At 45.7% G+C, this 21,795-nt stretch overlaps 1 protein-coding gene across 1 annotated transcript in view; it reads left to right on the forward strand.

Annotated features, from left to right (window-relative positions):
- Window positions 1–20,436, forward strand: part of SLX4IP (SLX4 interacting protein) — a 185,165-nt gene extending 164,729 nt beyond the window's left edge. Inside the window, 3 exon segments of the mRNA XM_082600690.1 lie at window positions 14,448–14,548; window positions 15,568–16,033; window positions 16,035–20,436. Coding sequence (XP_082456816.1) covers window positions 14,448–14,548; window positions 15,568–16,033; window positions 16,035–16,238 — 771 coding nt within the window. The 3' untranslated portion in view covers window positions 16,239–20,436.
- The last annotated feature ends 1,359 nt before the right edge of the window (window positions 20,437–21,795 follow it).

Consider the following 21,795-nt stretch of genomic DNA (forward strand, 5'->3'; position numbering starts at 1 on the left):
TAACTGTCTACTGAACTCCCTCTTCCCCAGCCACGGAAGTGATGGCGGTGAGTCAGTACCTGGGCAGCAGCCAGGGTGCCTTTTACTCGTGCTGTTGCCTTGAGTAGAGATGCCCTTTCTCCTGCCTTTTTCCCTTTCCTTTCCTTTCCTTGATCCTCAGTGACTAAATAATAGTCAGCTAGGGGCTTCCCTGGTGGCGCAGTGGTTGAGAATCTACCTGCCAATGCGGGGGACACGAGTTCGTGCCCTGGTCTGGGAAGATCCCACATGCCGCGGAGCAACAGGCCCGTGAGCCACAACTACTGAGCCTGTGTGTCTGGAGCCTGTGCTCCGCAACAGGAGAGGCCACAATAGTGAGAGGCCCGTGCACCGCGATGAAGAGTGGCCCCTGCTTGCCACAACTGGAGAAAGCCCTCTCACAGAAATGAAGACCCAACACAGCCATAAATAAATGAATGAATGAATGAATGAATGAATAAATAAATAAAGCAAGCAATCAAGGAAGTCTGCGAGTGCCTATTCAGAGCTGCTCCGCCTGACACAGGGAAGCCAGATGCACTCAGCTCCCAGGTTCCTAAAGGTGGGCGCACAAAAGAACCACTCTTCCTGATCAGGCGGCCCAGAGGGAGTAATCCCCCTCCTTTGGGGGCAGAACGAATGCAGTCAGTGCTGCCCCCCAGCACCAGGGAGGTCTGTCACACGCACACCCCCGTGCACGAGGGACTCCGTGCGGGGAGGTGCTCCGTGTTGTTGCAGCAGCTCTGCCCTGAGTGCCCACGTGCCAGGGATGTGGGAATCATGATGTGTACTTTGGGAAGAAAGGGCATTATTACGAGATGAGTCATTGTATTTTTCTTACTACAGTTTCTCATAAGAAATCTTGAAGCCCTTATAGCCTGAGTTTTGGACCTATTGCTAGAAATGGAGCTGGGAAACCTTTTTGCAAGTGTTTAACCTTTAGTTTCATAGTTTTGTTTTCCCTTCACCTTCTTTTCCTTAGAAATACCAAGAGCAGAAAGTAAATTTGTATCGTGCTCAGTGTATCCCATTCCAGCAAATGTTTTCTTTCGTGTTTACAAACCCAGGTCCCCACGTAAAGACTGCTTTCTTCCTCAGATGTAAAGCCCCGGGGGGGGGGCTTTGGGAAATTTAAAATTGTTTATCATTTTATCATTCCTTTATTAAAGGAAATAACGAATCATAACCAAAGTCATAGCTTTACTTTCCAAAGTAATAACTTTATGGTGTAAATAATCACAGAACTCTGTGTATATCTGGGGCATTTCAGAGTCAGCACAAAGCTGCCTGTCTCGTAGAACATTGGTTACAGCGGCTCCTAGTCTCTGGAGAGCCTTCCCATCTGCTCTCACCATCACATTTTAACATAGTTTCCTGAGTACTGGCTCTGTGCCAGGAGCTCTGGTAGGCACTGGGGAAACAAAGAAAAAGAAAAACAGTGCTCTTACCCTCAAGGAGCTTACAGTCTGGCAGATCAAGGGTAATGAAGGTGACCCAGGTGACCTAAAAGTTGTCACTCTAATAGAACCTCCTCTTTTCTTAAAGACGTACCCGTTCTGTACTTTAATGGTTCAGTCAGCTCCTCTCTACAATTCGGGAAGGGAAGTCCAAAATTCTAAGTTACTTTCTTTTAAACCTAAGCTGTAAAAGTCTGTGATTGTTTGGGAAATTAAAAAATGGCATTTAGCACTAGAGCTACAGAAAAGTGGATGTGTACGTTAAGATATTCAGACACCCTGCCTCACCTTCATTTGATTTGCGGCCAAGCTGTGAAAACAGCTGTTAAGATTCTTCACAAAGCGCTAGGCCCTCGCCCAGAGTAGAAGGATTGCTGGCACGCCCTGACAAGAGACAATATTTCAGCACTAAACTGAACGCTTCTCTTAAGTCAAGCTACTGTTTAATGTTAGAGAATCCTCCTTCTAGTTTATGAGTATAAAACTGAAATGCAAATGAGTCTAAAGAAGCAATAAACTGCCCTAGCCTGGGCTATTTTTAGCTCGGCTGTCCTATTTCTCAGCTGTGCGTAACTGAACCTCTGTGGGCCTTATTAGCCCTCCTCTCAGTCAAGGGGGAGGATATAAGATTATCTCAAAAATACTTTCTCACACTGAATTTCTATCAGAGAAAGCAGATGAAAATGTAGCTAAATAAAAACCACAAAATGATTTTGCACAAAAGAGCATTTTACTCATAGCTTTAAAAATTGTGATTGAAAACAAAAATTCAGGGGAGAGTTATAGTTTAATCTTAGGAAAGATAAATAGAAATTATAAGGAAACATTTCAGCCCTTAAGTTTTTAGACTAGAAGAAATAAACAACAATTTGACTGTGCACTAACTTCTGTACCCTGATGACAGAATTATTTAGCTTCCTTGAGGAAATTTCTGTGTAAGTTTAAAACACATTATTCAAGAGAGGAACTCTTTTTTTTTTGTACCAAAAAAATTAAATAAGTAGTGGATGATTTTTCTAGGTTTTTCTTACTGTATCGTAGACTTTAAGAATCCATTCTTCTTATCTTATTGTATTTCCTAAACAATGCTAGTGGTAAATTACATGGAAGCCATTAACAAGAGATTCCTGTAGCACTAGGAAAATTTCCTTGAGTGGGAAGAGGTCATTTCCATATTTCGCATTTCCCACAGTGTTCTGCTGAACTTAGTTTTTTACTTAATAACTGCTTACCAAAATTGTACATGTTCATTGTACAAAAGATTTTAGAAACTAAAAATTACCCACAACTCCCAACCCAAAGATAACCTTTGTTAATGATCTAGTCTGTACTCCTCTGTAGTTCATACTTGATAACTAAGTTTGGTCTGTATTTATTTTAACTAGTACCCACTCATTTGTGAATTGTCTGTTTATGTCAATTTTTCTATTGGTATTTTTGTATTTCACAAACTCCTTACTATAGAAAAACTTCTTACATAGTAAGGAAAATAACTTTCAGTGAGTTTATCATTTACTTTTCAATTACATGACATTTTGGCTGTGTGGTAGGTGTCTGTGTCCTCGGCCGGGCCTGTGGATAAGGCTGGATAAGGATGGGAACTAAAGCGGCATCCATCACCTGCCTGCCCTCCCCTTGTGTGGACTGGCAGGTGGATGATGCTAACGAAAATGCTGCAGGGCGGGGGCCGCGGGCGATGAAGATGCTCTTGGTTGGTCCGGTCTGTCTAGAATAGTTTTTCTAGACAATGACAGAGATCATAAGAAAATTTTTTCTCAGGGGCAATCATTTTCTTTTAAGATCAACAATCCTTTGCTTGTATGTTACAGTAAATGGAGGTTTTGTTCTCCCTTCCTAATAATAAAATTCTCCCTGGGCTTCCCTGGTGGCGCAGTGGTTGAGAGTCCGCCTGCCGATGCAGGGGACGCGGGTTCATGCCCCGGTCCAGGAAGATCCCACATGTCGCGGAGCGGCTGGGCCCGTGAGCCATGGCCGCTGAGCCTGCACGTCCGGAGCCTGTGTTCCGCAACGGGAGAGGCTACAACAGTGAGAGGCCCACGTACTGCAAAAAAAAAAAAAAAATTCTCCCAAATGATTAGCCAGCAGTACTTGTGAATGAGATGTCTCCTGGCCCCCATCTCCAGCCCTCCGAAGGAACCTGCCCTTTGCTGAGTTAGAACAGGTAGAATAGATAAGTTAGGGTAGGGCGTATCTCGGTTAGAATAGTTAGATAGGGTACGTTAGAATAGGATGTATCTGGGGCCTCTAATCCTTTGTGCCTTTTCCCCATAATGTACCTTTCCTGTGAGAGGCCTATAATCTCCCTTTGATGACTACTTAGATGATCGATTGAATTAAGCAAAACATGGCAGGGAATAGAACAGGTGAAAAAGGAAGCAAACGTGAAATTATAAGACTTGACTTTGACCACTGCCTCTCCCCTCGCTCACTTGATGACCTTGGACAAGTCATTTGGCTTCTTGGAGCATCCATCCCCAGACTTACTAAGCAGAAGTAAAAGTGATGCCTGCCATGCAAGCCTTCCCAATGATCAAGTGAGATGATGAATACAAAAATGTAGATTCTAAAGGGCCAATGCAATACTAATTGTTATTATCACCATCATTCCCATTCTTCCCCAAAGAGGAGTTAATTTAAATGCCATTAACACCAGAGTGGCAGATAGCTAAACACCTTACCCCCTGTGCCAGAAATGAGAAACATACGTGCACATGTGATTTTCTCAAGAAGCTCAGCACTCTCATTTTTCATCTCCATTTGCCAACCCAGCTTCATTTTGCAACTATAAAAACTGAAGTACCAAAGAGTTAAGTGACCAAGCCCCATTTTGGCAGCAAGTCAGTGACGGACAAAGGGATACAACAAGAGCATAAACTCAAGGCCTCCTGTGGGAGCTCTGTTAACCACCATCCAGGGGAGGAGGAGATAGAGACCACCGGTTAAAACGCCTTTCATTTCCAGTAGCTGCCAGTATACTCCCAGTGAGACATTGCTTTGGAGGAAGGACCCCGTCACTGCTCTGAGGTACAGAGGAGTTGGGAACCAGCAGATCTCTCAGGCCGACTTCCTAAAAGCCACACGGCCATCAGAACACCCACGGTGATAGCACAGACGGAGTCTACGTGCAAGGGTATTATGTTGGGAAAGTTCACTAGTACTCAGATGATTTAGACTTCGGTGCTCATTTTCCCAAGGAAGCAATGCCATAAATGGGGTGAGGTTCCCAGACGAGTCCACAGAAGTCTGTCACTACCACGAGACTGGAGACTTGGAAAGGGGGGGTCTCACTGTCTGTGTTTGAGGGAGATGGGGAGAGCTGTTCCTTCTGCATCCCTGGGCAGAGAGCCAGTTCTGAGCAGAATTGTGAAATCAGACAGTCATCTGTGGTGTCCTTGCTCTGACTCTCACGCCTCTTCCCACCGGCAACCAGGGCCACAGTGGGCCCTCCCTGGCCAGTCCTGCCACCTGCCTGGCTGCCCTGAACATTTACCCACCTCTCTCCTCTCCCATCCTGTCCAGACCCACATGCTCGGCCATGGGAGATGTCAGGGAAAAGATCACCACCACGAACGAAGGGCTGGCAACCTACCTGTGGCTGTTGGCATTTTTCAACCACAGGCCTCTGAGGGAAGGTATTTTTGAATAAGGAGACCTCCAAGGGTTAGGGTAGTTCTGCCTGAGGTAATTGCCATTAAGTTTCTCTCTATTTTTCACAGCTATTTCCCTTCAACTTTTAAACTGGGCATTATTATCCTATGATTCATGAATCATCTGAAATTTTTTTAAAGAGTGGTATGTATTTTTATGTTTTTCTGGCCAAAGTGAAAGAGCTCTCTTCAATTCTCAGAGTGGTCAGTGAGTGGTCTCCCTTCTTGAGAAGCACTGGTCCCAAACCTACAAATTCTTTCAAGCACCCAAGTTTTCTCACAGTTGCGTGGCACCAGAGACTCAACTATGGGGCCCGGGGCTGTTCAGGATTTATTTTTAGGTTCTCGAGGGTTAGGTAAGTGTACACTGGAAAATCCCTATGAAATGTGTACTTCCTACAAGATCACTTCCTTGATTTTTTTTTGTTTTTGTTTTCACTGATTTCATTTTCAGGTTAACATTCTTTTCAGCTATTTTATTGGTACTTCCCTTGATCTGCACAAGATAGTTTCACAGTCCTCAATTCAGAAGGAATGAAAACTTAAAAAAGATTATTTTAAAAAAACACACTAGGGTCTCTTAGGGTATCTGCTGCTAACCCGCGTGGCAACAGCATCAGCAAGGCTGTGCTTCTCTTCCCCTTAGAGACTTGCCCTTGCGTGGGAGGGCAGAGAGATGCAGGGCCTGGGGGCCAGAGGACCCTAGTGAAGCGCCAAGGCCTGTCCCTTGGGAATTGGGCAGGTGACATGGCCTCTTGGGTGTCACTTTCCTCATCTCTGTGACGGGGGAGGTCATGTCTGCCTGGTGGGTGTCTCATGAGGACTGGTCCCTATACCGGGTGCTTTGTCTGCAGCATTTCAGTACAGACATCCTCCATCATTATCACCTGCAGAGAAAAGGCCTTCAGGCCACGGTGGGATTCTTGAGATACCACTTTCCTTTTCATGTACCTCTTTTTGCTTTGGTTCCTTTGAGCCAATACACACATGTATGTTTCTATACTTTAATTGTTCGTGACTTCTCTGTCCCATCTGTTTTGGCCTTTTCACTCCCTTCACTTATTAAATACCAAATAATTTAAGAAAATCTGAGAAGTCAAATTTGGGAAAGAGAGACCTCTTCATTTTAAGACGTGTGGTTTCTTCATGACCAGGTTGCGTCACCGTCTAAGACTGTGGTCGCTGTCGTATTTCATGCTCTACTTGGGCTGCTTTTCTGTGAGCACCTCCTTCTGTGTCAGGTCACATTTCACCATGCTGACGCTCCTGGAAGTCATCAGGCATCACACCGAACTAGGAGAAACACTTTTCTTTCTGCCTTATTATTATAAAATCATGAAGAACTGAAAGTAGTTCCAGTTTTTTACTTTAATATTAGTATTTGCCCCTCCCCCCAAATAAGCTGATAATATATTACCTCTGTGCTGCTTTTATTGTTTGCAAAAGGCTTTTAGTTTTGTCGAGTGTTGTCACATACAATAACTTGTTAAGTGCAACAGACCTGAGAAGAGCTGGTATCGGTCTTGAACCTTTTAGTTTTCAAGGGACAGGAAGGCCAACTCTAAATGGCTTAGGAAGAAAAGGGAGGTTTTTGGCTCATGTGCCTCAAAAGCCCAGACTTAGGTATGTTGATCAGAGGACAGAGACTTTCATCAGGACTGTTTCTCACCATCTGTCAGCATTGCCTTCCACTGTTGGGCTTCATGGTCAGCCTCCATGTGGTGGTTGGTCCTGGTGGCTGCAGGTTCATGGGAAAAGAGAGAAGGCTCCTTCCTGGGCCACTGTAGCCCATGCATCTCTACGAGGCTCATGAATTCTGAACTCCGCTTCGCCTGGCCTGAGTCACAGGCCCACTTCTGGAGTCAGGCTTGAAGATGAGTCCTCCTGAAAGGCATGGACTTTGGATGGACAGTGGGGACATGACTCCCTAAAAGAAAATCTGTGTATTGTTTCCAGGAGATGGGTGAGGGCCCACTATATAGCTATTATAACCTCCCCCCCACCCCCGTTTTTAAAAACAGATGAGGAAACTGATGTTCGGAGAAGATACGGGGCTTGTCTAGACGCCACAGTGAGATAGTGACCGAGGGAAGCTGGACCCACGGACTTTGGGCTCAGTATTCTGTACTCTTCCTCCGTCTCCGTCTCTAACCAAGATGGCACACTGACCCCCTGGGCACAGTGGGGAGAGTGCTGCACCAGGGCCAGGCCTTCTCGACTCAGTCCTGCCCCCAGCTAAATGTGTGGCCTTAGACACTTAATCTCCTGGGTCTCGTTCTGTCAAATAGGGACACTACCTGTCTGCCAAATACTCAGTGAGGCCCCAGTGAGATGTGGGGAAAGAATTTAATCATGTAAGTTTCCTACAGATGCAAAGCGTCCTTCGCCTTCTTATAAACCCACGTGGTCTGCGCGGGTGTCAGATTTTCTTTCACAACAATGTCAAGAAAACGTGCTCAACGCTTTCCAGTTTCCAAAGTGTGTTTCTTTCACACCTCTTGCTGCATTTAAATTCCCCAAATAATCATGGACCAACTATGAGGGGCTTAAGGAACTGGCTCTGGGACAAGCCACCAAGGGGTGCCATTCCTTGGCCTCTGTCCCCGTCACCTCTGTGCTCCACCTTGCATCCCAGGAGCGTTAACCCGATCTGATCAATTCTGGGTGTGTCGTTCTGAGCAGATGTGATCACAAGGAATTCAGATACAGTCACATTATGAATGTGATTTAACAGCTATGTATTCTAATATTCTGTGGATTACTTTTAAAATATCCTGGTTGGGTTATTAGCTGTTTTCATTCGGAGTAAACAAAAGAGAATCAGAAGAAACTCATGTATATAACCATGAGAAAATAGATCCAACTCTCAAAAGATAAAGACTGAAAGTACCATATTACTGCATTAAGTGCTTCTGTGAGAAAAATCTTAACAGCATCGAGGATCTTTTTTTTTGCCCCTTCTCCCGTTACTGTCTTCATATCTGGCAGGATGTTCTACAATCCTGGAAACAAGAGTTTGGAAGGATAACTTCTGCCATACCTTCCACCCATGGCTGTAAGGGGGGGCAGTGCACCAGGCTGCAGCAGGTGGTAGCTGGCCTGAGCTGTGACACTGGTGCCCACGCAGGGTCAGCCGACATCATGGCCCCCAGGATCTATCCACCCTGGACTGATACTGATATCCCGGGGGCCTGCATCCTGGTGCCAGGGGACTGGCAGCAACATGTTCCCAAGAAGCTATGCTGTCCGATGAGCAGTGGGATTGCATTCGTGCTGCTTGTCCACGAATGCGGCACGGTAATAAGAAAACTCCCTGCCTCCCCAAGTTGTTTTGAGGGTGACGTTAGTGAATACGTGCAAAGCTTCTGAAACAGTGCCTGGAACTCAGTTGCGGGTTGACACATGGTGGCTGATCACCTCCCACCAAATAGGCCTGTTGCAGAGTCATCCCAGACTCACCCTCCATTACCCACCATGCCCAGTCCAGCTACCACCCAGTTTCTCTGCTCCCCTTTTACTGCAGAACTCTTCAAAAGTGTTGTCCGCACCCATGCTGGCCAGTACTGTGGCCACTGGCCACATCTGGCTATTGAGCATTTGAAGTGTGGCGGGTCAGAAGTGTAGAATCCACCCCAGATTTCAAAGGCAGTACGAAAATATAAACTCTCTCAATAATTGTATATGGATCACATGTTGTAAAGGTAACATTTGGAGTTGAATAATGCATTATTGAAGTCTAATGTCACCAGTTTCCTGTTACTTTTTCATGGGTCCCTGGAAGATTTAAGGTCACCTGTACAGCACAGGTCATATATCCACTGGAGAGTGCTGGTCTCCACTCTGCCTCCTCTTCACTCTTGGACACATTCCAGGTATGCTTGGGTCCCAGCGCTTCACCAAAAATAGCTTTCATCAAGTCACCTTCCACTGGTCAGTTTTCACTCCTGAAGGCTCAGCAGCTTTTGACACGGTTGTCACTTTTTTTTTTTTTTTTTTTTTGTGGTACACGGGCCTCTCACTGTTGTGGCCTCTCCCGTTGCGGAACACAGGCTCCAGACGCGCAGGCTCAGTGGCCATGGCTCACGGGCCCAGCCGCTCCGCGGCACGTGGGATCTTCCCGGACCGGGGTTCGAACCCGTGTCCCCTGCATTGGCAGGCGGACTCTCAACCACTGCGCCACTAGGGAAGCCCATGGTTGTCAGTTTTAAGGAAGCCATTTCTCCTCTTGCCTCCAGGGACACCATGTCATGTTGACTCTTCTCTTTCCTCACTAATGATTCCCTCTTAAGTCTTCCTTTCTGAATCCTCCTCGTCTTCTCAACTTCTTTTTCCTCATCCAAACACACTCCCCCCAGAACTCATCCAGACAGATGCCTTTAAATACCGTCTCTGTGGACTTCCCAGCTTTGTGTCTGCAGACAGAACTCTCTCTCTCTTCCTAGAAGCTGTAGCTTAGCCACCTGCTCAGCATCTCCATTCTTCATCCAGGACAGCTCTTAAAGCTTACATACCTAAAATGGATTTCTTGGTTTCACTTCCCCAAGCCCGCCTCTCCCCCAGTACTTCCTGTATTGGTAAAGGGTAACTTCCTTCGTCCAGTTGTTTAAAGCACGGATCGTGGAGTTATCCTTGACTTTTTTCTTCCGCTCACTCTCCGTATCCAACCCATCAGCTTCTTCTGTTGGGTCTCCCTTCAAATTGTATTTCCAGTCAAACTACTTCTCACCACCACCTGCCTCCTCCAAGACCCACCGTCCTTGAATGGACCATTGCAGTATCCTCATCACTGGTCTCCCTGCTTCCACCCTTGGCCCTCTGTTATACCCAAGGCGATCCACTTAAAATACCAAGTCACTTTTCTTCTTGGAACCTTCCGATGGCCTTACCATCATCGACACACACGCACACACACACACACACACGCACACGCACGCACGCACCTCTTACCTGCTGCCTGACCCCTCCCCAGGTTTGAAATGCTCTTCTCAGGTGCTTGTGCAGCCCATCCTCCACTCAGCTCTGTGGGTAGAGCTTACCTTGTTACCTCCCACAGCCTTCCCTGACCACCGTATGTAAAACTGCACCCCAGCAACCCTTTAGAGGTTCATTTCTCCTCATAACATCATCACCACCTGACATTGTATGGTGTTTTGTTTGTTGTCTTCCCCACTGGGATGGAGACTCCATGACAGGAAGAACATTTTCTGTGGGTCCATGTCCATCTCTGCAAGGACCTCAGACAATGCCTGATGCAGAGTTCAGGGGTGCCTGATGGGATGACTCTGCTTGGTTTTCAATTCCATGCCCCTAAGAACAGAAGTTTATTAACTCCGCCGGGTATCACAGTCACTGGGGAACTTGCTAAAATGTGCGTGCCCTGATACCGCCACCCCCTCAGCCCCGAAACCCAAATGCAGTAGATTCTGGGGTAGAATCCTGGACGTTTCTGAACAAGCTCCCCAGGTGGTTTTGATGCTGCATACGTGGGCCACTCTCTGCCAGGTGCTGCCTTGGTGTGCCAGTCTACATTTGTGTACCTGCTGCTCTGCTCTGTTGAGCTTTGTTTCATGCACATCGGTAGTCCTTGAATCACCTGGGAGCCTAAATATAGATCTAGCCCCACCCCAGCTCTTGTGACTCAGAACTTCCAGGGATGGGTCCCGAGAATCAATATTTTTGAAAAGCTCCCTCTGTGCCTCTGATAACAGCTAATCTTCCCACTAGCCTTTGGGAGGCCTGGGTATGTTTTATGGACTCCTTGAGGAGGATATAACCTTGAGAGCGGGTATTTTTAATGTCTTTTTTAGGCCACCTTCACTCCCCATCCCTCATTAATCCAACAGTGTTCTGTTCAAAAGTAGTACTCAGTAAGTCACTGTGGAGTGAATAAATCCTTGATTTATCCACAATTGCAACTTGCTTTGTAACTTGAACATCCACTAGTATGTCTCACTACATTTCAACCCAGCTCATTCTGGTGGGTATTTTCTTTGTAGTCCTTTCTGTCCAGGAATTTAAAATATGTTTCCCAGGTCAGACCAGACAGCATTGGGGGTAATACCCACCCCCATCATACTTAGACACTCACCTGCTGTGCCTCCCCATTGGACCTGTGCTGGGGCGCGTGGGCTTTGGCTGTCCTTGACGTACGGTGCATCCACTTGTCTCCAGAGCATCCCCAGGAATGGAGGCGGGCCTGACCCCTTGCTCTGGGTGCCTGCCTGGGCTGCTCAAGCTGCTGAGGAGGGTATCTCCCTAATTAGACTTCTGGGGCCGGTAGCCTTGCTCCACTTCGGTTTCGTTGCTCCCTGGAACTGTATATAGACACACCTTTACAGGTGGACATTTTTATTTTATTTTATTTTATTTTATTTTTCATTTATTTATTTTTGGCTGTGTTGGGTCTTCGTTGCTGCGCACGGGTTTTCTCTAGTTGTGGCGAGCGGGGGCTACTCTTCGTTGTGGTGCGCGGGCTTCTCATTGCAGTGGCTTCTCTTGTGGAGCACGGGCTCTAGGCGTGCGGGCTTCTCATTGCAGTGGCTTCTCTTGTTGTGGAGCACGGGCTCTAGGCGTGCGGGCTTCAGTATTTGTGGCTCACAGGCTCTAGAGCACAGGCTCAGTAGTTGTGGTGCCTGGGCTTAGTTGCTCCACGGCATGTGGGATCTTCCCGGACCAGGGATCAAACCCATGTCCCCTACATTGGCAGGTGGATTCTTAACCACTGTGCCACCAGGGAAGTCCCTACAGGTGGACATTTTTAAAACCAAAATCCTCAAAGTATTACCAAAGGTAAATAAATAAATGGGGGGGAGAGGTGACCAGGGAAAGATAGTTGCAGCATTTTCTTCCTTAGCTAGACTCAGAGCTAGCGTCCAGGTTGTGAAGAATCATTGATGATTGATGATGATCCATAGCAATCCTCTTGGTTAACCTGTTTCTTAAATCTTGAGTCCCCCTGCAGTGCCCACTCTGGACTTTGGATGGCCTGCCCGTAGCCTTCTTGAATATGTTGGGTTTGTCTGTATTCTTTGCAGAAGATGTCAGGGTCGTTAGTCACACAGAATCTGAAAAGCAGCAGTGTCATCCGGGTAAGCCCTGGAGGCACTTGCCACCTCAGCCTTAAGACTTTTGCTTCTGGATAAGCCACGGTTGCATTTTGATGCCAGATGTGAGAAGCCATTAGTAATCAGGACAAGTCCCTTGGGAAGTCCTGCTCGCAGGTGGTAGCTGCTTCCTCTGGAATACTTGTTTGGGGGGCACCGGAGGCTGTGATTTAGTGACAAAGGGGAGTGAATTAACCCTAAAATGTAAGAGTGAGAGATTTCTAATGAGATCTGACAGTTCAAGGGCTGAAGGAGTCTAATCTCTTTTCTCCCCTGCCCACCCAGTCTTCATACAAATGTAAATATGCCTCCTTCAACAAATTGCCAAATGTGGTTTTAATTTGGAAGCGGGAGACCCTGCCTCACCTTTTTCTTTGTTCTTTTTCTTTTCTTTCCTTCTTTCTTTCTTTCTTTTTCTTTTTTTTTTTTTTTTTAACACGAAGTCACAGGTTTTGCACTTTTTGAGCTGGGCATTTCCTTCTGTCACTCTGTCACTCTTTCTGTTGTTGTTTTCTTCCAAGGACATTTCCCCCATTGTTTGCTGTCAGAGGACTTCGGGAGGAGAGTCGATTGTCCTGTGTTTTTTAGAGGTGTTTTTGAAGTTCACATAGGAAATGCAGAGTGATCTTTAAGCTTAAAAAATAAATAAATAAAGGCAGCGGTTGAATCGAGCATGAGATGCAAAGGGTGTCACTGTCGCAGCATCATATGTTATGTGGTCTGTGCAGTATCCATTGTTGTTATTTATGACCCTGTCTGCCTCCATTGTGGACTTCTTCCAGCCTTGGGGAATTTACATCATTCCTAATAGCAAAAGGCTTTCTGGTTCCCACAGAGTTGTTCAAAGCCTGACTCATGCTCCTTATGTTAATTGTTCAGCTCTGAAAATACAGCACTTACAGGGTGTGGTTGTAAGGGGGAGATCTACTGTACTTATAGGGCATGTTTAGAAGTGTTTCACACATAAATCTCAATCTCTCTCTGTCATTTAACTTTTAAACTAGCCCTTTTTGGTCATCTAGTAAGTCTTAGGGGAAAGAAAAGGGACAAGCATCAAAATGCAGTATAATCCAATAAAACCTATTGTATTCTCTTCACTGACTCTTCAAACTGACTTGGGTCATAACTGGACATGACTCTGAGTGACATTGGTCCAAGTCTGAACCGTAGGCAGAGTTAGTGAGAGCTAACGGCTGGTACTCAGTGGCGCAGGGCAGTGATTGTACGAAGCTCATGGCATGGCTCTGTGGGACACCCGGACAACACACTGATGGCTGCCGCCCACCAGGCTCTCTGGGGCTGTCATTCTTAATCCAGTGTAGGTCTAAAGCAAGGACCTACTGGTACCTTACCAACACCATTCCTTGGGGCAGCAACATTTTACTGTGGAATTGGCTGGAGAAGGGTACTTAGAAATGTACCAGAAAATAAAAGAGGTTAACACCTTTTCTGAATGATCTACATGCTAACAAAAAGGAAACAACTTTCCAAAATTAAGAAATGGGTCAATGTTGGTGATGGTTGGGAGGTTTTTACGTTTTATAATTGCTTCCTTATGAAGCTTCCATGGGAATATATAAGGATAGATAGATAGATAGATAGATAGATAGATTACTTAAGAGTTATCTAAAACCATGTTAGTGCTGTCAGTTTAAGGAAAAAAAAAAAAACTCCCAGTTTTTTAGTAACCAAGATTACAAACTCCAGTTTCCAAAGTACCCGTATTGAAAGGCTTAACTCTTGACACTGTCTTGAGTATTGCAAAAGCCATATTTTGCATTTTTGTCAATAGAGAAAATGTAAGAATTCTGAGGCTAATCAGGGTACAGACCACTGTGCCACCAGGTCTCTCCGGAAGGTCAGGCCCACAGTCACATGGCTGCCTGGCTCCTGGCTCTGGGCGTCGTCACAGGGCCACAGAGATATCAGATAGTGGCCGAGCGTTCCCAGATGGCTTGGAATCACCATCTTGCACGTTTGTGGTGCACGTTTATGTATGAAGCGTGTGCTGGGAAGCCAAGGGAAGTGACAATTTACCAAAAATTTCTAAACTAAAAAACATTAGAATGGCTTAACACGACGTAGTTACATCCAGTCCTCACCAAATGAAATCTGTTCACCGGGGCATTTGGAGTGGAACTGTTTTTCCTCCTGATCAGCTAATAGATTTCTCGTTGAACTTTTGTTATCTTTTGGAATAGCCGGGAAGAGCTCTCCAAGGAGCATCGGAGGATCGTGCTGCGTGCGTGGAGAGGCCGCTTCTTCCTGGCGCAGAGCTCAGGAGAAACGCTCTGCAAGACCTGTAGGTCCCACGAGTTTCCTTTTCCTCCCTCTGGACTGTCTGTATGGACTGGCACATAACACGAGGTCTAGAATTCAGCAGGAGTGCTCGGACCCTAATCACAGAAGCCCCTCTGGCGCTGACCCTACTCTAAGTTACAGACTGGCTTTTTCCTCCTTCCAAACTCCTTTTCTCTCGCTTTCTGGACAGTGGGGAGCAAGGCCTTGCTTCACAGGTGTGTTGCAGAGAGTAATTAATGACAAGCGCTTTGAAGATGAAAACACCTGTTGAGGGTATTTTGTACAACCTTCCGAGCAACCCCAGACAGATCTGAAAAACTACACTCCTTTCCTAAGGTGCCTGTTCTGATCCTCTTGTCATTGTGATAACCCTCGGGCCCCTCAAAGCAACAGTAAGAACACAGACATACGTATTGGTTCCCAGACTAAAGCTTAGGCTAAAGAAATATTTTAGTCTCAATAGAATGGCTCCAGTCTCTGAATTCTCCCCGGGCAGCTTCTATCCCGCTCCTCCAAGTGAATTTCACACTTACTTAGAGTGCAGTTTGCATTATCAGTTGTATGTGTGTTGTAGAAAGGGGGTTTGTGTAGTTACAAGCATGTTCTTATACATACACACACACACACACACACACACAGAGCCTGTGCTTTGGATGTATTTGAGCATTTACTTCTGGGAAAAAAATCAATGTATTAAATGTAGGCAATATTGATCTTTAACATCTGAAATGAATGCCTCTCAGCCTTAGTTAAAGTATGAACTCCATCATAACTCCATTGATAACCCAGTGATCGATAAATAAAGTGTGTCCTCGGGTACTGGACAATGTGATGGCTCTTGCTTGATCTGGTCTGCATGTAAATATACACTTGGGGATTTCCCTAGATTGGCCGAGGGGTGAGGAGAAGGGAGAGTAGCACATGCGTCCTGCTTCAAGTGTAAGAAGTGTGACAAGGGGGATCTGGAGGAAACCTGGCCATTACAGCTTTACAAGACAAAAAAATCTTTCTTTGTTTTAGTGTGAACACAACTGAAACAAAAAAGAGCGTCGTGAGCAAATCACGGAGCAGCAGGAACAGTGTGGGAACATCCAGTGACTCAGTGATTGCGGAGGTAGCACGGAAGAGGGGGGACAGCCAGGCCCCATCCGGTCCCCCGTCCACGGGACAGGCGAAGGCTTACATAAAGGCAGCTGAGAGCCACCGGGGGCTTCCCGTTCCAAAGCTGGAGAAAGTTCATCAGCCCCCGCCAGAAGGCACCAGCAGCCAGCAGAAACCTCATCCTGGGGCGCGGTTAGAGACGGGGCTTCTACGCGGGAGCCCTGTCTGTAGCTGTGAGTCAGCATCCCCGGGTCCAAAACAAAGTCCACGAGGAGCCAGAGCACAGCAGAAACGCAGGAACCACGGCTCTGTGGAAGACGCCGACCACCGCAAGAGAGCTGCTCTTGCAAGTGGCCGATTAGTCCCGAGGGAAATAATGGTGGAAAAAAAGCAAAGCTGTCAAGGTTTTGCCAACTTCAGATCTGTCAGATCCGGGGTTACTTTTGAAACGAGATTTGGCAGAAACCGCGTCTAATGAAGAGTTGCATGCTTTGGAAAATCTCTCCTCCAGACATCTTAGGAAAAATAAGCCAGGGCAGGCACGGCACACTGGCTCAGCCACAAACACTGAAAGATTAGCTACGACTTAGGGCAGCCTGAGCAAGAAAAGAAAGAGTACGAAAGAGGCCACTAACGTACGGAAGACAATTGCAAACGCGTAGTTGAGGATGTAGTGGCCAAGCCTGTGACAAACGAGCAGTGTGTCCAGATGCCGTGATTTTAAAGGAATTTGGAGGATTGTTTCACATAGAAAATATATACCTGCGTTGGGGTCAGCTGTCAAAGCAGTGGCCCCCAGGAGCCTACGTGCTTGTTCTGACAGCATTGCTACTTTCCCATTCACACTTTATAACTGTCTTCAGAAATGTACTTTAATGATAAATAGCCACTCACTTTGTTGTCAGTGAGTGTCCATGAAGGAACCGCATGAAGAGACCAATCTTGTGCCTCCCTGTCACATCCCTGGACGGCCCACACGACGGGCCACAGTGCTGCTGGTCAGTTCTCCTACCCTTCAGCCCGAGGAGGGCAGCACTGGAGGAACAGGCTAGCGGTTCACACTGTCTGCCTGTGGCACCAGCATCAGGGTCTGAATCTGTGGAAGAAATGCAGAGCCTGGGTCCCACCCAGACCTACAGAATGAGAAACTCTGGGGGATTCTGAAACCTGCCCACGTTCGAGAACCACCGGACTAATTGGAGACTCCCTAGGGTTGATTCCCTCCAGCCTGGCAATTCTGGCCTCCAGCGCATCGGCAGGGGCCCACGTGTGGACATGCACCCGTCATGCCCCCTCAAACCTGTAAAGCACCTGGGTTCAGTGTATGAGTCACTCTGTTCCCAGGTTCTTAAGCAGGGCGGCCACAGAGCCCAGGGAGCTGTGACTTTATCCTAAGAGTTGCAGGACATTTACATATAATTCAGCTCAACATTAGAGGAAGATGTGGGAGAAGCTTGTTCTTGCTTGTAGCTCAGGCATGTCCTTGCCCTTGCCGCCACCTCTGAGATGCTGGTTTAAGTTCAGGACAGACCAGAACCCAAGTGGAACTCAGCGGCCAGAGTTTGCGGTTTTCCACTTGGAAGGCTTCACAGGCAGTTTAAGTTTCAAACCAGGAGCCTTCCATTTGCAGTATCACCCACTGTTGTCTCCAGTGGACTTGCTGAAATGTCCCGTAGTGAATCATAGCAATGACTTATTTTGGGTGGACACCTACAGTAGATTTTCTTAACCCAGTTTCATTCTAAAATAAGGAAGAAACCATACGCAAAGGCCACCCATCAAATGTATCTTTTTTCCTGCTCAACATTGGGTGGTCCTTTGAAGTAGTACCTCCCTAGTAACAAGGAAAATCAAGTATATTCCCCAAAGTGTAGGAGTTAGCAAAAATTAACCCAGAAAAAAACCCAACAATATAAAAGAATATGGAAGCAGGCACAGTGTAAGTTCATGCTTAAGATTAATTAGTGGCTTCTCCCAGCTCATTGTGTCCTTCCCCACTCTCCATTCCCCTCTTAGATTGCAGGGCAAGGCTCATTAAGAGGCAGCCATATTTCATGGCATCATTTTGTGTCATGAAGCTAAGTCTTGCTTGCCATACCTGGCCGTGGATACAGGTGCTAGCCCTCTGATGTTCCAGACTCTCCTGGTAGCCTGTTCCCTTCCTATGGTCCCAGCTTCACCACCCCGACCAGGAACATGGCCCCGCCTGCTGATACCCCCTCCTCTTCCCACTTAGCTTTTTTCCTGCCCCAGGTGATTCCAGGCAGAGGATTCTATAGGAGAGGGAGCCCAACAGAATACCAACCACAGCGGAGCAGATTCTGCTCCTCCAGTAGGGGCAGACTACCCAGGGTGGAAACCTCCCGAGAAGGTGGTCGAACATGGCCCATCCTGGGCCCCTCTCTCAGAGCGATGCGTATTCTCGGTGTGCTCTTCATTAAAGACAGGACCACAGTGTGTCACTGACTCTTCTTAAACAATTATTGGAACAGTTTAAGCAGAGAGGGCACAAATAATAACCCAGGGAATAGGCCAAGAAACAATGAGCTCCCTGGAAGAGTCTGGAATTAAAAAGAGCCATTCCAATAGCTGCTGCCTACCCCAGAACTAGGAGGTATTTGAACTGGAGGCACCAGAGAAAGTTTTTATCGAGTTTTTATTTCATTAGTTAACCTAGGCCTGGTGGTTAAAGCCAATACTTACACGCTTAGTGATCGTCCTTCAAGAAAAGTCTTGTTTTAGAGTTTGGTATATTTGTGGAAAAAACAATGACTGTGAGCTAGAGGGAAAATAGCACCTTTGGCTGTAGATAGATAGGGTCTTTCTCACAGCCATCATGTACGTGGGATTTTTATCAGGATTGACAGAGGGAACAGCTCTCTGCTTCCGCAATAGGGCATGTGTTTGAGGAATTTCACCTTTAAGCATTTTCCTTCCACATGTCTGAAACACCCCTGGATCTCTTGTTACTTGAGTGGTTCTTTAATTCTTTGGATATTTGGAAGTGCGGAGTGGAAAAGGGCTGCCAGGTTTTTTTTGTTGTTGCTTATTAGGTGGGAAATGAAGAGTTGGTTCTTTACTGCCAGAAGTGGGTGTGTTTTGATATTCTTAATAATCTTAATAATTTCCAGCATCTGAAAATCTGAGACCCTGGCAGTATTCTTAGTTAAAAAGAATAAGTTCTTCAACCACTTACTTAATAAAGCAAATTAAATGTATAGTCAAGTTCCCGTAAGTCTAATGCTTGGAATCCAAGTCTGATGCTATGGATCCAGTGTGATTAATGTTATAACTTTGAACTCCCTAACTTTCTCGATGTCATGGCTTCTACGTCACCTCCAAGTGCTTTCAAATGACTTTTTAATAGACTGGTGTCGGTTTTTTTTTTGTTGTTGTTGTTTTTTAATGTTTGCAAATGTCTGAGAACAGTCAGTGTGACTTTTCTTAAACATTTTTCTTTTCTTTGCCTCTGGAGGTTAACTGTCATCCAGATATGCATATAAATTGCTAAATGCAAAGGAGCAAACATTTGGGGAGAGAGGAGTAAACGCTGCAGCTTTTGTGCTCACTTATTTTAAATGAAAAAATAGGAAAAATGTATTTCATTTTATAAAAAGCAAGCGTCACGAAAACTCTCTGTATTTTGATTTTTGGAGAACATAGCTTCTTTCTGAATGAGATATCTCAGGGTATATCTTGGGGACAACAACGGGATCACAGTTAATTTGTTTGCTCTCAGTTTCATGTTTGGACTTTAGCATGAATTGTTGTGCCTATCAGTGGCTTTTGATTTCAGAAAGAGCTCAGAGAGAGCAGAGTACGTAAGGGAAGGAAACCTCTGTACCCAAGAGAGTGGCCTGGGATCACGGTGTCGCCGTTCCCAGTTTCCTTGAATTCCTTCTTGGCAGGACCCACTGTAATATCTCCACAAAATTCTGGTGAGTGGCCTTCCTTTGGCTTTCCTGAGAGCCAAAACCTCTCTATTCAGTGTGCTGTGCTATGGCTTGAGTATGGAAATCCTTTTAATTTCTTCTTTTATGAGGAAATTTCCATGCTTCGTTTGTCAAGACAAGAGAGTTCAAACGTTGTTATTGAAACACAAATGAATTGAAACACGTTGCAACAAGTAAGAAATCAAAGTTAAGCTGATTTCTGTTAAACAGTTTAAAGTCTTCCTTGGTACAAAATAAATTAAGCATTGTAAAATGAAGTTAATTCAGAAAATCACTCAGGGCAGAAGTCTAACCATGTATATCATTGGTATTACAATTTATGATGTAATTAAATTCTCAGAAATCTGCAGAACTCCCTCTAATTTGGTTTCTGTGTTTACTTAACAAGACAAGGAACAAATACATGTCAACGTGTAGCTTAACAGAGGGAACTTGAGTGGATGAAATTATTGCCTTTAATTGTCGAGAACTGCTCAGTACCAGGGTTGGATTTAATCACATAAGTTGTATTATGCAGCATGATATTACCTGATGATTGCTGTTACAATTACTTATCAAAAATCTTGTTAATTAAACAAAAATCAGTGAAACCATACATTTGATCCCCAAGCACCTGACCAGGCAACTAAAGGTATGGATTTGACAGATCCCCAGAATAAACTTTCTTCAGTCAAGGTAGAAAGCCAAACACTGCAGGCATCACCAGGAGAGCTCCCTTCTCCCATTAGCCGTATCCTCGCATTTGTTTTGTTTAAACTGCTAAAATAGTTCAAATAGTTGTGCATGCCTAGGGGATGAAACTAGTATGTAGTGTCAATGAGCCTGTTTTATGAATAAAAAGTAAAATTGTTTTAAAAAAGTAAATTAGTATATGTCACTTTTCTTTAAAGCAAGTGAATTAACCCCAAGGAATATACATTCAAAATGCCCTTTTCTGAACATGCTGTCTATAACATTATGTTCTATTGGTTGGAGACTTTTTCCTCCTTGAAGCAATTCTGAGGTTTTGAAGACTGTGTTAAAATAATCAAAGGGGCTCTTCATTTGAACCATTGGCCCTAAAGATTTAGGTCTGGAACACCCTGTGCGGGATGTTGTGGTTAAATTGGCCCGTAAGACTTGGGGCGGCCTCTACACTGCAGCTATGTTACCACTTCTGCTCCCAGTGTGAGTCAAGATAGACTCCTCTCTTGAGGGGTTAAAGGATGTGACCTTGACTCCTTTCCAGAGAATCTTGACATTTCCCAAGTGGATTCATTTCCATTTTCGAAGTGAATTTACTCCTAGTTCAGCACCGAATGAAGCCCTGGGCTGACTGTTTCTGTGCACTGCCTTTTATGACAGGATCCCAGGCCTCTCTGGTTGCTTGTAAGTATATTTCCCCTCAGATCCTGTACATAATTTTTCAGAAGCATTTCAATATCAGGTTGGAATAATACATCTGAATAGCTGTACGTGAAATGCTGAGAACTGCTGCACTCGACAAAGCAAAGCCCATTTCTTCTGGCCGTTTTGGTCATGGGTGCCATGTGGCCGGCCCAGGAAAGCTGCCCTGCCCTGCCTGGGGCTACTGACAGCCCTGCTGTTTTACCACCAATTGGTTCATGTATTTGGGGACAAGTCTCTTAACCTCCCGGGCCTCAGTTTCTTCATCTGTCAAATAATCTCTGATAGTTTAAGTACCACACTTGGCTCCATAGAGCCCCGAGGTAAGCGTACCACTCCGTGTATTAATTTCACCATCCGTTTAAAAATGGGTTCTTGAAATTGGACTTACCTGGGTAGCTCCTATTGGCCTAGGCATCGGCAGTTTTAAAAGCTCCTCCAGTTCTCATGAGATGCCACAGTTAAGAACTATTGTTTAAAAGCCGGGGTAGGGACTTCCCTGGCCATTCAGTGGTTAAGACTCCGCGCTTCCACTGCAGGGGTCACGGGTTGGACCCCTGGTTGGGGAACTAAGATCCCTCAAGCCGTGAGTCGTGGCCAAAAAATAAGTAAAAGTGGGGGGTGGAGGTTTGAGTGTGTTTAACTGGATGTTAAAAGAGGCAGTGTCTGCGAAGAGCTGAGTATCCTTAAGGAGAGAGGCTTTCTGCAGATGAGAAATGGGCCTACTTTCAAACAAATGGGAAGGGCTTAGGTGACAGGGTATCAATAGGCATAAGTTTTAATCCTACAAGAGACGTGTTCTCTTTTC

Source organism: Mesoplodon mirus (assembly GCF_964341445.2).
Source record: "Mesoplodon mirus genome assembly, chromosome: 15".
NCBI lineage: Eukaryota > Metazoa > Chordata > Mammalia > Artiodactyla > Ziphiidae > Mesoplodon > Mesoplodon mirus.